The 18,473-nt window shown below is 38.1% G+C and overlaps 1 protein-coding gene across 2 annotated transcripts in view; it reads left to right on the forward strand.

Moving 5' to 3' along the window:
* The window catches only part of rab3gap2 (RAB3 GTPase activating protein subunit 2 (non-catalytic)), a 90,514-nt gene that overhangs the window by 20,960 nt on the left and 51,081 nt on the right, over positions 1-18,473 (forward strand). For both annotated transcript variants that reach the window (XM_072265076.1, XM_072265077.1), the window contains 7 exons: positions 2,115-2,190; positions 7,748-7,849; positions 11,543-11,642; positions 13,898-13,996; positions 16,551-16,699; positions 17,092-17,171; positions 18,119-18,208. In XM_072265076.1, coding sequence (XP_072121177.1) covers positions 2,115-2,190; positions 7,748-7,849; positions 11,543-11,642; positions 13,898-13,996; positions 16,551-16,699; positions 17,092-17,171; positions 18,119-18,208 — 696 coding nt within the window. The remainder of the gene's footprint in view (positions 1-2,114; positions 2,191-7,747; positions 7,850-11,542; positions 11,643-13,897; positions 13,997-16,550; positions 16,700-17,091; positions 17,172-18,118; positions 18,209-18,473) is intronic.

The raw sequence follows: 18,473 nt of genomic DNA on the forward strand, positions 1-18,473 counted from the left end.
TCAAATATCCTGGTAGAAGTCTTGAGCTCTTGTGTTTCTAAACCTATTGTTCAGTGTAACTGCCTCATGACCTTCCGGAAACTGCTGTAAGTGCTTGTCCAAAAGAGGAGAACATGCCTAATCTGGACTGTGCTGGAAATCACTGTCTAAGTGGTGGAATGGGGCATTTAACAGTGCTGTGAAGTGTTCTCAATCTCTGGTTGCCTGTTTTACCAGGCACTCTCTGGATTCCATTAGATATTTTATTTTTCTGTTAACTTTATTCACATCTAATGACCAAACATGCACTGAAGAGCTGCATTTTGTGAGTTTTCTTAAATTACCACCCTGCCCAATGGCTCACAGAAGCCAAGTGTGGCATCAAATAGACGAAGAACCTTTAGTGAGTTGCCACAGTCCATCTTGAATGTGATACACAATGCAATGGTGGTGGAGGGAATAAATACATGGAGGTGTCAGTCGGAGGATGTCAAGCTGCTTGCGTATGGCTGGATTGTCACTCACCTAGGCCAGTGGTGAGTGTCCAGCTGAAAAATGCCTGTCTTCTGACCTGCTGCTATTAACACTTTTTATTTGGCTGAAGTTTTTGGCTAGTATTGATCCTAGTGTATTGATGGCAAATTCAGTAAATGTAATGATGTTAATATCAAGGTGATGGTTTTAATTGCTTTTCCTTTCTTTAAGGAAGAAGTCTTTTTTTTTGTTCCTGCTGCCATATATTCATTCATCAAACCACCATGTAAAAACTTTATTAACCTTTGAAAGTCTACATATTCCATGCTCAGAATATTCCCATTAGGAAAATAAGACATATAATCAAAATTTGTCAAAATAACGGGATTTTTTACAACATTAACCATGTTTACTTTATGCCACTTTACAATCATAAATGCTTATAGCAGAATAATCAGCAGCTGCCTACTTCCCTACCCCTGCCCTCACCGTTACTCCCCTGAGTAGAAAGAAATAGACAGCAATAAAATTATTTTCCAACAATATACAAGAAAGTCTAAATATTTCTGTGCCAGTTGTTATGCTTGAGCTTGGGACTTAACTATACTGATGAAGAAGGTTCTGTATTTGTATAGCATTTTGTGCAATCCTACTGCATCCTAAATAACTAAAGAGTGCTTTTTGTTTGAATTTTAATGATATTGAGTTATTTGAAACTTGGAGGACAACTTTCACCTGATTTTGATAATAATCTGAGAATATGTTTTAGCCATGTTGATTAATTGTCAGGTCAAGCCTTATTTTCTGTGTCCTGGTTATATATAAAGCAGGAATACACACAAAATGCTGGAGGAACTCAGCAGGCCAGGCAGCATCTACAGAAAAGAGTAATCGGTCAGCGTTTTGGGCTGAGTGCCCAGATGAAGGGTCTAGTCCCGAAATGTTGAAATTACTTTTCCATAAATGCTACCTGGCCTGCTGAGTTCCTCAGGCATTTTGTGTGTATTACTTTGATTTCCAGCATCTGTAGATTTTCTCTTATTTATATGTAAAGCAGTATAAGATGCTCAGTGGTTAGATTAATAAAACGGTGCCTCCAAATGGATGGTTAGTGGATATTGGTCAAATGATAGATGAGCTACCTGTGAGTCAGTTGTCTTTGGTCTGTGAGTAAGAGATTGATTTTGATTTCACTAAATCCCTTTGATCAATAAATTGCCTAGTATGCAAAGTAACTCAATGAACTTGGTGCTATTAAAGCTCAGCAGAGTGGAAAGTAGGTTGCTGCATTTTGCTAATCTGTCTCTTTTAATTATGTTTAGAGATATTGGCTAAAACAATTGATATTCTTCTCTCTACTGAATTGTTACCCAAAATCTTTAGTATCTCTACTGTAGAAAACAGCTGGGCATTAACTCTCATCTGTAAGAGTCTGTGACAATGTTACATCCTTACTGTTCAGAACTATCATACAAAATTATTGTGCTAAATTTACATGATAGTTTTGAGAGTTAAAGAAACAGAATTGCCAAAGGTACATGTAGAGAGAGAATGTAGCCTAAAACATTGTCATTGGTTTTGATAAAACCTTGTTGCAGTGCAGTTTAAGATTTAATTCTGAAAATACTGAATTTAATAACAATCTCTTTTACAATTGATAGAAGTTCCACAGGACGACCAGACTGGACATGTATAATTGTTGGTTTTACCTCGGGATATGTACGATTTTATACTGAGGTAATGTAATCATATGTTCAATTTGAGGAATTTTAATATTAACATAAAAATAATTATTCTGATGAAATACTTAAAGGAAATTTTCAATCATGTTGTGTAGAATGACATAGCCTGACTATGACTTGCATATACTGTGTTGCTTTTATACTCATCTCAAAGATAATATAACTTTGTGATTATGATGCTGATTTACCTGTTGCATGACTGAGCTTCATATTGTATAACAAAAAATTCCAAAAGGCTGTATTTATTCTAGGCTGATTCATTTGTGATCCAAAAATGCACAAGATATCGAAAGCCCGACAAAGTGGGGAAGGTCAGTCATAGAATATAGAAGCTTAGTATGTTTGAGTCAGACATACAGTTCTGTGCAAAAGTCTGAGGCACATGTAAAAACAAATTCTGTAAAACAAAGATACTTTCAAAAATAGTTATATGAAAAGTTTCTAAATATCAAAAAATTATTATAAAGAGCAGTAAACTGTAAAAAAAAACTAAATCAAATTAATATTTGGTATGGTCTTTAAACCTGCATCAATTATCTTAGGTACGTCATGCAGTTTTGTAAGAAAATCAGCTGGTGGTAGTTCTAAGCATCTTGGAGTACTTGCCACAGTTCTTCTGCAGACTTTGGCTGTCCGGATTGCTTCTGTCTCTCCAGATAATCCCAGACAGCCTCAATGATGTTGAAATCAAGGCTTTGTGGAGACCATACTATCTGTTGCAGAACTCCTTGTTCTTCGTTTTGCTGAAGATAGTTGTTTATGATAGTTGTTTATGTCATGTGTTTGGGGAGATTTGTCCTGCTGCAGAATGAAATTGGGACTGATCAAGCACTTTCCTGATGGTATTGCATGATGGATAGGAATCTGCTTGTACTTCTCGGCATTGAGGATTCCATTAATTCTGACCAGATCACCAACTCTATTTGTAGAAATGCAGCCCTAACCCTGCAAGGAACTTCTGCCATACTTCACTGTTGGCTGTGGACACTCATCCATGTAGTGCTCTCCGGCTCTTCTATGGACAAACTGCATCCTGTTTGAGCCAGAAATTTCATATTTTGACTTGTCTGTCAGAACACTTGCTGCCAATGTTCAGCACCCTAGTCCTTCTGTTTTTATGCTTAGGTGAGTCTCTTGGCTTTGTTTCTACTTTGGAGGAATGGCTTTTTGGCAGGAATTCTTCCACGAAGAGCACATCTGATAGAACCTCTCTGGACTGTAGAGTGGTGTACTTGGGTTTAAGTGATTTTCTGTGAGTTCAGAGCTGATAGCAGTGCTGGACTTCTTCCAATTTAGAAGGGAAGTCAATTTGATGTATCTCTTGTCTGCTGTACTCAGTTTCCTTGGCTGACCACTGTGTTTCTGGATCTCAACCTTACCCATTTTTTTTGCTTTTTCAGAAGAGCTTGGTCAGCATATCTTAAAACTCCTGTCTGCCACAAAATTTCTGCTTGGGAGTGACCTTGCAAATGCAGGATGACCACCTTGTGTCTTGTTGCTAGGCTCACCCTTGCCATGGTGTTAGAATTGATGATTTGAAGGTTAAACTGCCACATGTGCCACACCCTTACCTCTTAGTTTGGTTGTTCTTCACCCAGTTTGATTCCTTCTACACCCGTGTCTGTTTCAGTTAATCAGTTTAGTTCATTCAACTCATTATGTTGTTGATCATTAGCACCTGTTTGTTATCTTTGTTTAATCATGGACTGGGCTGTATATCTACCAAGAAATCAAAATTTTATTTGAAAAATGTTCTATTACTTAATATGTTTTCTCTTTAGAAATTAATGCACCTCCTTTTTTAGTTAAGGAAACCAGTTCCATGTTTAGCACTTCAGATATGCTGTCAGTTGTCTCCCAGTTTAGTATTTAACTTGTTTTGAAATTAATGCTATTACTCTTAAGTTTTTTTTAATATCTTGCAGTACTTGCATACCTTTGCAATTAATGCACTCAGGTATTCAGATTTATTTGCAATCTCAGAACTCTGCTATCTTCTGCCATATAGACCCATCAGAATCAGGTTTAATATTACTGAAATACGTCATGAAATTTGCTTTGCAGCAACTGTACAGTGCAATACATTAAAAATTCTTTAAAATACAATAAGAAATATACGTAAAACTTGGTGCAAATAGTGAGGTTGTGTTCATGGGTTGATTCATTGTCCATTCAGAAATCTGATGGCAGAGGGGAAGAAACTGTTCCTAAAATGTTAAGTGTGTGTCTTCAGGCTCCTGTACACTCTGTGATAGTAACAATATGAAGAATGCATGTCCTGGGTGATGGGACTCCTTAATGATGGATGCTGCTTATATGAGGCATTGCATTTTGAAGATGACCTCTGATGGGGAACTTTTTCCGATCTATTCAGTGGCTGCTCCATTCCAGATGGTGATGCTCTCCACAGTACATCTGTAGAAATTTGCTAGTCTTTGGTGATGTACCAAATCTGCTTAAATTCCAAATGAAATACAGTCACTGACATGCATTCTTTGTAATTGCATCAAGATGTTGGGCCCAGGATTGATCTTCAGAGATATTAACATTGAGGAACTTGAAACTACTCAGCCTTTCCACTGGGTCCATCCTTAAATCTCTTTGAACCAAGACATTTTATAATTGCACTGTTTAAATAATCATTTTTCTCACATTGTAATCCATTTGCCACATCCTACACTCACTCATTAACCTATTTAGTTGTAGATTCCTTGTGCCCTTTTAAATTTTCTTGTGTCTCCTTATGACAGCAGTTTTAGCTGGTGCCTTGAAGAGACTCATTGTTTTTAATTATATCTACGCTCAGTGGCTACTTTATTAGGTAGTCACTAATGTATTTCTGTATGTTCGAGTCTTCTGCTGCTGTAGCCCATACACTGTAAAGTTCAATGTGTTGTGCATTCACAGATGCTCTTCTGCACACAACTGCTATAACGTGAGGTTATTTGAGTTATTATCACCTTCCTGTCAACTTGAACCAGTCTGGCCATTTTCCTCTGACTTCTCATTAACAAGGCATTTTTGCCCATAGAACTACTGCTCACTGAATTTGTTTTGTTTCTCACACCATCTTCTGTAAACTCTAGAGACTGTTGTGTATAAAAATACCAGTAGATCAGCAGTTTCTGAGATACTCTAACCACTCCATCTGGTACCAAATATCATCCCACGGTTGAAGTCGCTTAGATCACATTTCTTCCCCATTCTGATGTTTTGTCTGAAGAACAACTGAACTTCTTGACTATGTCTCCATGCTTTTATTCATTGAGTTGCTGCCACATGATTTGCTGATTAAATATTTGCATCAATGAGCAGGGGTACCTAATAAAGTAGCCACAGAGTGTACATTAAAAGAGCAATGAGCTAATAGATTTATATCAGTTTAAGTGCCATAACAGGCCAGCAACTGCAGATACTCTAGTTTTCATTGTTTTCATACAAAATATAGGAATCAGACATTAGGAGAAAACTTTAAGATTATCTAAATATGAATAATCCAGATTACTGGAGTTGGTACAGGATGATCTTTTCTTAACAGCCTTCTCAAAGTTATTCTTCAAATGAACTGGATAATGGGAAAGCCAGTCACATGCTATTTCTGTTTAAAAGACATTAAATAGAGATGCACACACAACTCAGGATTCGTTGAATAGGAGATTGCCCTGAAAAAATTGCAAGTAAGGAATGCACATTATAATAATAACTACAGTGGTGGTATGTGCTGAATAGAGAAATTCAAAATGATTTGCATTATTATAGTTTTAGTTCAGAAAGAAAATTGATTACTTCCAAACAATACTGATTAAGGGGTTCTAATGTGGTTATCAAAGTAATTGGGGAAAATCTACTGAGGCAGAATAATGGCAGATGACATTTAATATAGGGTACAATGCATGAACTTCAACTTATTTTGTGACACAGCAGCCTGCTTAATTAGTCAGTGGTCCAACACCTGTAAATGATTTAAAGAAAGCTGCATGCACTTTAGTTGGTTGGCCTTTAACATCTAACCATTCCAGCTTCCAGTTTGTTTTCCAGCCCATTTTTAGCTCTTTCCCTCTCTAATTCTCTTCATGAGACCTTTCACCTTATTCCCTTTGCCAGCCTCTTCTTCTCCCTCTTTAATTTGCATTGTTTTTGAAGCTCTTCATTATTCAGTTTATTTTTTTAAATCCATTTATTCCAACTACTGTTCTAACATTCCTTTACCTAAAGTTAAACTTCAGCTTGTATTCATCTCTTAAATCTTTATAATCCACTTTATCCCACTTATCTTCCTTCCATCATCTGAATAAACTATTTTCTCTCTGCTATGTGAAGTAGTTTTGATTAACTGTTAATCGAGTTACATTGACTATATTTAAGCTGAAATCATAATTCACCTATAAATGCAAAAGCAGACATTAATAATGCCATTTTGTTATGGGAGAGAAATTTGGCATTTGTGATATTGGATTGATTCAGATATTGTATCCTTTTGTCCCAGTAAACTAATGCACATTCATAATAAAAGTATTGTATATTGGAGTACACAGTCAATAAATTGAAAAGACGGAAATGTACATAATTTGTTTAAATTCTACTTGCCTGTATACTATGAGCTGAGTTGTGCCATATCTGAACTGCTTTTCATAATTGCCCCCATGCTTTTCCTGTGGTAGCACTTTTTGTGGCCATAAGGGATCAATCGAGTTGGAAGCCCAGACGCTGCAGCAGCCCTGTTAGGTGGAACTGGTGAAGAATGGCCCTGCCTCCGGAAGTCTCTTTTTCCAACTCCTTTAACTGTTCTTTGATAAGCAATTATGTTGCTTTCAGAATCCCAACCAGATTTACTACCACTAATATATGTCATGACATTTGTTAACTTTATGGCGACAGTGCAATTAAATATATGATGAATAAATATAAAGAAAAATGAGTTACATTAAGTATGTAAATGTCTATTAAATAGTTAAGTTAAGCATAAGTAGTGCAAAATAACAAATAAAAAAAGTAGTGAGGTCAATGTCCATTTAGAAATCGGATGGCAGAGGGAAAAAAGCTGTTCCTGAATCATTGATTGTGTGCCTCTAGGCTTCTGCACCTCCTTCCTGATGGTAACAGTGTGAAGAGGGCATGTTCTGGGTGGTGGGGACATTGCCTTCCTAAGGCACCGCTCCATGAAAATGTCCTGAATACTGCGGAGGCTGGTACCCATGATAGAGCTAACTAATTTTACAAGTTTAGGCAGCTCATTTCGATATTGTGCAGTATCCCCCTCATACCAGATGGTGATGCAGCCAGTCAGAATGCTCTCTGTGGTACATTTGTAGAAGTTTTTGAGTGTTTTAGTTGACAAACGTAAACTTTTCAAACTCCTACTGAAATATACTATAATATGTTGTGTCCAGGTTGGGTCCTCAAAGATATCAACACGCAGGAATGTGAAAGGAACTTTCTACATAATCCTGCTAAGCATGTGCTAAGATTAATGAAATGTATTACTGCTTAGTGTTTACTCAAACATTCAATTTAATTTAAATGTTATAAAATTTCCTGTTTTCTTTTTACAGAATGGAGTTCTTCTTTTAGCACAACTTTTAAATGAAGACCCAGTTTTGCAATTGAAATGTCGAACTTATGAGATACCTAGGCATCCTGGTGTCACAGAGCAGGTAAGTAACAAGCATTGTTAGATGATGTAAAATGCTCTGAGTATTAAGCATTCATGCACGTTGTTGAATACAGATAATTCTCTTTTTAGTAATTTTTCTTTGGATGCTTGGCGTAGTGCACCCATCCTAGTACTTAAATATAAGTTTTGAAAAAAATGTTCAAATTACTTGGTTTGCACTTAGTAACTATTTTAAGTATGTAGAAGTAGCATTTATTATCATATGTATAAGTACACGTATGCACAAGCGTTATACATAAATTATACACAATTTTTATAAAATGGAACCTGATTAGAACAAAAAAAGCCCATTTTAGTGCAAAATGTTGAAAGTGGCCAGAGTGTTGCTAAACTGTAGAGATTAGGGTTTTGCCATTTGGTTCAAGAAGTAGCTGTTTTTGAAGCTTCAGAATTCTGTACATCTTTCTCAATGGTAGCTGTGAAAGGATAGCATTGGCTATATGGTGGGGATCTTTTGCAATGGATATTGCCACCTTGAGGCAACATCTCCTGTAGATACTGCCGATGGTGGGAAGGAATGTTCCTAAAGTGGGCAGAGTCTGCTAATCTTTGAGCTCACTGTGGTCCTTGCTTTCAAAATGCCGTGCCAGACCATGATGCGACCAGTTAGGAGACTTTCAGCAGTACATCTGTAGAAAGTTAGTGTTCTGTGACAAGCTGAACCTCCTAAGAAAGTAAAGGTGCTGGGCTCAGGGCAAGTCACCAGCTATGTCAGCCTCCAGGAATTTAAAGCTTCCAATTTCCTCAATATAGTCCCATGCATTCACCATTCTTTTCTTCCTGATCGCAAGTCAGGTCTTTAGTTTTGCTGATGTTGAGTGAGTGGTTGTTATGGCACTGCTCAACCATGTGTCCTATCTTACTCTGGCAAGCTGACTCATTGCCAGCTGTGGTTCATCCAGTAGCAGTAATGTCATTGACATATTTGAAGTTGGTATTGAATCTGTGCTTTGCTACTTGGCCATGTTGGAATAAAGAATAGAGGAGGGGACTAAGTGCACAGCCTTGAGGTGCACCTGTGTTGATGGTCACTGAGGAGAATACGTTACTAATCCTGAAGGTCTTCTGATGAGGAAATCAAGTATCCAGTTGCAGAGTGAGGGACAGAGACCCATGTCTGTTAGCTTGATGATGAATTAAGATGGGATGATTGTGTTGTATGTAAGGCTTTAGTCAACAAACAGCAGCCTGAATGTGATCCAGTGCAGAAAGAATCACGTCTGCTGTTGAACTGTTGTGGCACTAACAAACTTATGCAGATTCAGTTTACATATTAACAACCATCAGATTTCTACTGTAATAGTAGATTATTTTCTTTAATCAATGTATGTTTTGCGCCTACTATTGCATTCCATAACATATAGCAAAATATTCCTGGTACAGGATAGTAAATAATCTAGCCTCTGGGCACGAGAGAAACAGACCAAGTTTGGTGAAAATTTTAAGTAAATATCCACGGTTGATTCATTTTCTTCAAAACAAGATTGCATTGCTTGGAAGTGACACATGCCATATATAGAACCATAGAACCATAGAAACTACAGCACAGAAACAGGCCCTTTGGCCCTTCTTGGCTGTGCCGAACCATTTTCTCCCTAGTCCCACTGACCTGCACATGGACCATATCCCTCCATACACCTCCCATCCATGTATCTGTCCAATTTATTCTTAAATGTTAAAAAAGAACCCGCATTTACCACCTCGTCTGGCAGCTCATTCCATACTCCCACCACTCTCTGTGTGAAGAAGCCCCCCCCTAATGTTCCCTTTAAACTTTTCCCCCCTCACCCTTAACCCATGTCCTCTGGTTTTTTTCTCCCCTTACCTCAGTGAAAAAAGCCTGCTTGCATTCATTCTATCTATACCCATCATAATTTTATATACCTCTATCAAATCTCCCCTCATTCTTCTACACTCCAGGGAATAAAGTCCTAACCTATTCAACCTTTCTCTGTAACTGACTTTCTCAAGTCCCGACAACATCCTTGTAAACCTTCTCTGCACTCTTTCAACGTTATTTATATCCTTCCTGTAATTTGGTGACCAAAACTGAACACAATACTCCAGATTCGGCCTCACCAATGCCTTATACAACCTCATCATAACATTCCAGCTCTTATACTCAATACTTCGATTAATAAAGGCCAATGTACCAAAAGCTCTCTTTACGACCCTATCTACCTGTGACGACACTTTTAGGGAATTTTGTATCTGTATCCCCAGATCCCTCTGTTCCTTTGCACTCCTCAGTGCCTTACCATTAACCCTGTATGTTCTACGTTGGTTTGTCCTTCCAACGTGCAATACCTCACACTTGTCAGTATTAAACTCCATCTGCCATTTTTCAGCCCATTTTTCCAGATGGTCCAAGTCCCCCTGCAGGCTCTGAAAACCTTCCTCACTGTCTACTACACCTCCAATCTTTGTATCATCAGCAAACTTGCTGATCCAATTTACCACATTATCATCCAGACCATTGATATAGATGACAAATAACAATGGACCCAGCACTGATCCCTGTGGCACACCACTAGTCACAGGCCTCCACTCAGAGAAGCAATTCACTACCACCACTCTCTGGCTTCTTCCATCGAGCCAATGTCTAATCCAATTTACCACCTCTCCATGTATACCTAGCGACTGAATTTTCCTAACTAACCTCCCATGCAGGACCTTGTCAAAGGCCTTACTGAAGTCCATGTAGACAATATCCACTGCCTTCCCTTCATCCACTTTCCTGGTAACCTCCTCGAAAAACTCCAACAGATTGGTGAAACATGACCTACCACGCACAAAGCCATGTTGACTCTCCCCAATAAGCCCCTGTTTATCCAAATGCTTGTAGGTTCTGTCAATTAGTACTCCCTCCAATAACTTACCTACTACTGACGTTAAACTCACCGGCCTATAATTTCCCGGATTACTTTTCGATCCTTTTTTAAACAATGGAATAACATGAGCCACTCTCCAATCCTCCAGCACCTCACCCATAGACAGCGACATTTTAAATATTTCTGCCAGGGCCCCCGCAATTTCAACACTAGTCTCCTTCAAGGTCCTTCAAGCTATGTATTATACTCTGTTCTGGATAACAGTAACTTGGCTTGATTGCTAACTAGAATATGTAGAACTATTGAAGACGTATTTTATTTCAGCCTGCCGTGTATGTTCGTATCCATCTACTTCAAATAAACTGGCTTGTGGGGAGAAAATAATGAACTTTTGTGCTGTCTGTCTGCGGTAAAAACGTTTGAAAAGCATATTAATCACTATTAAAGAAGGAGCACAGTGATTCCTTGTATGCAGCATATCTGCTTATTTGTTTTGGAATGGTTCTATGCAATCTTGTGTGAATATTTCCAGTGAGAAAATGTCAACAGTTTCTCAGCAACTTTTTGTTTGCAAAAGTTAACCATTGACTGCAAAGGTATTTTACCTTGTTACTTAAAAATGATTAGAATGAATAGGATCAGCTTTGTTTTGCCATCCCAGTGAGAGAATGGATTTGTAAGTGCTCTTAAGTAAGTTTTCCAATTTGAGGAGTTTTTTAATTGCTATGTATTATACTCTGTTCTGGATAACAGTAACTTGGCTTGATTGCTAACTAGAATTGTATTTTCCATTTCCTTCTTTCCCACCTCTTCTCCCTCTCTCCTTCCCACCCTCCATGAAGCATGAAGAACTGAGCATTTTATATCCATTTGCTCTTGTGACAATAGATGGATTCAGCCTCTTTCAGTCTCTTCGTGCCTGTCGAAACCAAGTAGCACGAGGTAATTTTTATTTATAAAGTATTTTAACCGGTAGAATTGTATCTACAGTAAGATTTTAAAATTACCTTCTGGGTTGTGTCTGAAAGGTTCATGCTAAGTTTATATCCTTGGCATAATTGAAGTTTTTGAGTTGTTATACTCAAGGTCTTTTGATTAATGTTCTATTAGTATGCTTCTGCAAAAACTTGATTTGCAAGTTTCTCAAACTCTACAATAGTGATTTTCGTATTCATAGTTAAGTAAGTTGAACCTACTATTTATAAAATAATTTTGTACAAATATTAGTTTGAATACAAAGTGTATGAAATACAGAAAAATAGAAATGATATATGGATCCTTTTGACAGTGGGTTGAAAATGTAACATTGTGTGACAATATAACAAAACAATTATTCTGGCAGGATTATGACTCATTTTAAAAGCGTTATCATGCATTTACTTCATCACAATGTAAACCCTTTTATTTCAGTTTTGTAACTGAAGGATTTTTGAATGCTTTATTGTAATGTGCATGACTGTGTCGTCATGGTGTAACCACAAAGGTCAAGATTACTGCCCAATTAGCATGTTTAGCATTAACATTAGGCTGCTTAATTGTGGGGAGGGGTACTTGTGTATAGAGTAAGTATTTAGCCATTGTAAGAAGGGAAGCTCTATTCATGTTTAGTTCAAAATCGTTCAACACCTTTAGTAACATCAGAACCTAACAATTAAGAGAAAGCCTACAGTCTTTTGAGTGTGCTGCGCCATACATTAAGATTATGGATGATTTGATCTTGGCTTCATCCAATTACGCATGGTTACTCTATTGTCCAAAATTAGTTCTTTGTAATCCAGACTAGTACTATGGGCGTGCAGACCCATTCATCAGCGACATTCCTTAAACCATGAGTTAAAATGGTGATATTTGAAGATCATTGTAAAAGTTCAGTTCCATTCACAACTCCTCAAGGAATGAAGCAGACGATTGTTGCACGTAGCAAGAACCAGATAATATTTCATTAGGGACTGTAAGTGGCAGGTAGCATTTGAAAAAATGCCAACACTGAACCATCTCCAACTAAGAAAGCCTAACCCACTTTGATATTTAATTCAGTTACTGTTGCCAAATCTATCATTATCTATCCTGTTAGAGATTGGGAGTGCAATGCAAATATGTTTGCTGCAAGAACAAATAAAAGATTGGGTAGAATGACATTCTGAACCCCGAAGCCATTCCATCACCGATAAGGTACAGGTTGGGTGTGTGTTTTCTCATGTTTGCATTTGACATAGACTGTGGCTATTTGGCCCATTGAATCTATGCATACTCTCAGCTTGATCTCCTATTTCACTTATTTTCCTGTAGCTTAGTCTCTCTCATGAATTCATTTACTCCTTCCTGATTGTCATCATACATGCACACTGATGATAACTAGCTAATTACCACCAGCATACTTTTGAAATATGCAAGGAAATGGGAATGCCCAGGTGAAATGCTTGTGGTCACAGGAGACTCTGCAATCTCCACACAGATTGCCCCGGAGGTTGGGATGAAATATGGGTTGCTGGAGCTGAGTTTCTTGTCAATTACTTCAAATTGTCTGTGATGGAGTACTTGCCACTTGCCTTGATGAGTGCAGGTCTAACAACTCAAGAAGCTTCACAGCAGCAGTCTACTTGATTGGCACTCCAGTCACTGTACTTAACCTTGACTGTTTCCAAGACCATGTTTGCATGTGTCAACTGAATATGCACTGCATTTAGGTTACTGTAACAACATTTCCCAAACCGCTGACCTCTTGAAGGACAAGGGGAGTATGTGCATGGGAATATTATTACTTACAGGGTCCTGTCCAAGCTTGGAAATTATGTTGGTGTTTTCTTCATTGTCGCTGGACCTAAGTCTTAGGACCTGCCTGTCTGCGTTATTATGGTGACTCCCTCCATGATCACCTTGAGGGTAATAAGGCAGTAAAAACAAGTATTGCCAGTAACAGTGGCATTCTGAGAAATGTACTTGAAAAACAATGCATCAGACAGTTAAAACTCACTAATTATGTGCTCCTTGCATTAATACATTTCTCAGTTTTTTTTTGTAATCTAGTGTTGTTAATTTGGGCATTTTCAGCAATTTTTTTACTTGTATTATATACCATTCTCCTAATATGTGAACTTTGTATGGTTAAAGTGTGCAAAATGGATAATTTTAGTATGTTCCTCACAAACAACATAATTTGCTAACTTTTTTGCTGCTATGTATTTTTTTTCATACAGCTGCAGCTTCGGGTGCTGAAACTGTGCAGCCTCCACCTTTAACATACAAAAAATGGGGTTTACAGGACACTGATATGATTGTGGACCATATAAGCGTAGGTAATATAAACATTTTTTCACATTAGAAGAAATTTGCAGAGGAATGACATTAAAAATAGTTTACTTCTGTGAGGAAGTATTAGATTTACTTTTTGGCACAAGTTGCAATAGTTTCTATAAATGGCACATGCATATCATTAACCAGCAAGAGAACTGAGCCCTGCAGAGGCTGTGGTTTAACTCGGTCATCCAGCATAACGTTGATAGAAGTTGTGGAGAGATCTGAAACATTAGTCTATTTGATTTGTAATGTTGATCAAGTATTTTAGTAAGGCATTTGACAAGGTTCCACACAGTAGGCTTATTCAGAAAGTCAGAAGGTATGGAATCCAGGGAAGTTTGGCCAGGTGGATTCAGAATTGGCTTGCCTGCACAAGGCAGAGGGTTGTGGTGGAGGGAGTACATTCGGATTGGAGGGTTGTGACTAGTGGTGTCCCACAAGGATCGGTCCTGGGACCTCTACTTTTCGTGATTTTTATTAACGACCCGGATGTGAGGGTAGAAGGATGGGTTGACAAGCTTGCAGACAACACTAAGGTTGGTGGTGGTGTGGATAGGGTAGAGGATTGGCGAAGATTGCAGAGACACATTGATAGGTTGCAGAAGTGGGCTGAGAAGTGGCAGATGGAGTTCAACCCAGAGAAGTGTGAGGTGGTACACTTTGGAAGGATAAACTCCAAGGCAGAGTACAAGGTAAATGGCAGGATACTTGGTGGTGTGGAGGAGCAGAGGGATCTGGGAGTATATGTCCACAGATCCCTGAAAGTTGCCTCACAGGTAGATAGGGTAGTTAAGAAAGCTTATGGGGTGTTAGCTTTCATAAGTCGAGGGATAGAGTTTAACAGTCGCGAGGTAATGATGCAGCTCTATAAAACTCTGGTTAGGCCACACTTGGAGTGCTGTGTCCAGTTCTGGTTGCCTCACTATAGGAAGGATGTGGAAGCATTGGAAGGGGTACAGAGGAGATTTACCAGGATGCTGCCTGGTTTAGAGAGTATGCATTATGATTCAGAGAATAAGGGAGCTAGGGCTTTACTCTTTGGAGAGAAGGAGGATGAGAGGAGACATGATAGAGGTGTACATGTAATAAGAGGAATAGATAGAGTGGACAGCCAGCATCTCTTCCCCAGGGCACCACTGCTCAATATAAGAGGACATGGCTTTAAGGTAAGGGGTGGGAAGTTCAACGGGGGTATTAGAGAAAGGTTTTTTTACTCAGAGAGTGGTTGGTGCGTGGAATGCACTGCCTGAGTCAGTGGTGGAGGCAGATACACTAGTAAAGTTTAAGAGACTACTAGACAGGTATATGGAGGAATTTAAGGTGGGGGGTTATATGGGAGGCAGGGTTTAAGGGTCGGCACAACATTGTGGGCCGAAGGGCCTGTACTGTGCTGTACTGTTCTATGATCTATTGGAACCTTTGATAAGAAGTGAAATGCTAATATGATAAACAACTAAAAAATGGTGTTCAACTTAAATCTTCAATTAATTTAAGGACTCTCAAAAGTGAGACACCCTCCAATAACAATCAGGGTTTTAGTATTTATGAATTACGTTGATGATGAATGTTTTTTTTATTTGTCCCCACCTAACACCCTCCCCATCCTAAAAACCTAATCAGGAAAAAGGAAATGGTAACATATTCCAGAAAGAAGATGTTTACAGGAGAGAGAAAAAAAAAAGTTGATCTCTATTTCATTTTATAAACTGGAATTACCTGATCTTAGTAAAACATCTGTTTCACAGAGGAGATGTAATGTCGAATTTAATATTAATAATTAATGTCTCAGAATACACCAGCCTTCGAAAATGTATTTGTTCAGAAGTAATGGTGGTTGTTCAGTACTTTAGATTCAAATTTTACTTGATAAATATTTCTCTTAGTTCCCTTTGATGTTGGAGTCAGTTATGAATTCTTCAGTGTTACCTTTTTCCCCCAGTTTATAAGTTTGTGTTGCAATTAACTTCGATATTTTCAGTAGGGTATATGCTTCAATATGTAGAGATGGGGAAATCAGTGTATTACAGTTATTGGCTAGGTTAGTTAGTTACAGTGGCAGTTTCAATTCATTTAAAACCCTAACATAACAAAACCTCATGAGGTAATTTTGTAACAATATTTTCAAGTAGCTGCATGAGGCAAAATGTTACTTGCCTAAAAGCTTGGTCTAACCACTAGCTTTAAAGGAACGTCCTAAAGGAATTATGATTATTAGAAGCAGAAGGGTTGAAGGGTAAAATGTTTGGGTTTGTGCATGGTTTAACTGTCAAATCTGCTGCCATAAAATGAATGGACTTTAATTGAGTGAAGAGTTTCAATTGTTTTCAGTGCTGTGCTGAAGCATTTATAAATGCATACTTACTTTCAACATTGTAAAAATACCACTCTGGAGCAACATTATTTTGAAATTGATTTGCATGATGTGCTCTCATTTTCTTTCAATACTTTGAATATACAGTATGTTGCTACCCTGTCCTTTTTTTTGGAAGCAGATATTTGCAGTATGGAACATATTTTCACTTGGGTCATAATTTTCTTTCTCTTTTATGCCAGGAATCATGACACTGTGTCCATTTGATCAGTTGAAGACTGCCTCTATTTTAGGCGGAGTAAATGCCACTGTAAAGAGCAGCCCACCAGCCATGTCATCACATGTAACAGTTGGTTCTGGTCCATTCACAGGGTTTTTCTATGCTTTGGAGGTATGAGTATTTATGACTTTGTATTTATTTAAATTACTTCTCATACATTTTGTGTATTGTAAGTAATGAATTAATTGAACAAGTGTTTCAAATAAATACTTTAAATTTAGAATTAAGATATTTATCTGCAAATACATTTATGCTGGAAAGCAATTGTAATTCAAAGGTCGAGCATCTTAAGGATCTTTCTGATATAGCAACATATACAAAACCCTGGAGGAACCCTACTGTCCTGCTGAAGGATCTCGGCTAGAAACATCAACAGCACTCTTTTCCATAGATGCTGTCTAACCTGCTGAGTTCCTCCAGCATTTTGTGTGTGTTGCTTGGATTTCTAGCATCTGCAGATTTTCTCTTGTGATCTTTCTGATATGCTGTTTATTGGGTTACAGGGTAGCACTCAGCCTTTGCTATCACACGTTGCTTTAGCAGTTGCCAGCAAACTCACATCAGCTTTATTTAATGCAGCTAGGTAAGAGAGCAATCTTTTTGTTGCTGTTTGAGTGTTGCTGTAGCTGTAGCTGTTGCTTGTATTTCATGTGTAGTCTGAATTATGTTTGTTTATATGTGGAATAGCATAGGTTAGATTTGACAGTTCCTACAACTATATGTTTTAAGTTTTCAAGCCTGTGGAGATATTTGACTGTTTTCTGGATATTATCACCTGAAGTACATGTAGGAAGATTATTTTATCTCTTGCAGATACAGATTTTAATTATCTTTTGAATATTGCTTTGCATTTCAAGACGAATTATAAAGGTGCGTTTTATTACTGTGTCATCGAGAGAAGATGAGTTTATTCAAGTTAAAATTTGCCTTCTCAAGTAATACTGCTAGATTCTAGATCATTGCCTGTTAGTTGCTTTTGTGCAAATTCCGACCTTTATTTGGGGTCTTAGTCAGTGATTCATAGAGTACAGAAATGACCACCTCAATTTACTTTGTCCATGTCAACCATCAGGCAGCCGTTTACACTAATTCTGCATTAATTCTAAATTTATTCTCCCGACTTTCTCATCAAGTCCTCTCAGATGTTACCACTCACTTACACTTTAGAGGCAATATACTGTACAATGCCGAATTAATCGACAAGCCTGCATGTCCTTGTGATGTTGGAGGAAACTGGAGAACCTGCAGGAAACCCATGGGGTCACAGAAAGAATGTGTGCACTCCCTGCAGACAGTACGTGAAGTCAGGATTGAACCAGCATCTCTGGTGCTGAGAGGTAGTGGCTCTGTTATCTGTGCCATTCTACTGCCCTAATGGTGTCACCGCAGTCACTTTTTGTACTCCTGCAGTAACTTTATAAACAGTGCAGAGGTGATGTTTAGAATACATAAATGCTTGGTTGGCATCTTCCAACCTGTTGAGAGCTTATTTTACTGACAGTTACATGAGACTTTTGGTACCTTTTCCAGTGGGTGGCTTGGCTGGAAAAACAAAAATGATGAAGAAGCAGTGCAAAAGCAGAAACCAAAGGTTGAACCTGCAACCCCTCTTCCTGTAAGGTGGGTTAACTATACGGTTAACAACTGTTTGAAAAACATTGAGGAAATGCAACAGTATTCTTCACATAATGTCTGTCAAGGATTTCATAATCACAGCAGCCGTAGTTTTCTGATATTTGTTTTTGCAACATGCAGTGCTGTTATTAGAAGTTTTTTCAAGAAAATTAGAGACTGTTTTAGTCGCTAGATTTACAACCCTGCCTTGCAGTTTATTTCTTGCAGGGCATTTTTCTCATATGACTGAAATTGTATCTGAGAACCTGTC

Source organism: Mobula birostris, chromosome 8 (assembly GCF_030028105.1).
Source record: "Mobula birostris isolate sMobBir1 chromosome 8, sMobBir1.hap1, whole genome shotgun sequence".
Taxonomy (NCBI): domain Eukaryota; kingdom Metazoa; phylum Chordata; class Chondrichthyes; order Myliobatiformes; family Myliobatidae; genus Mobula; species Mobula birostris.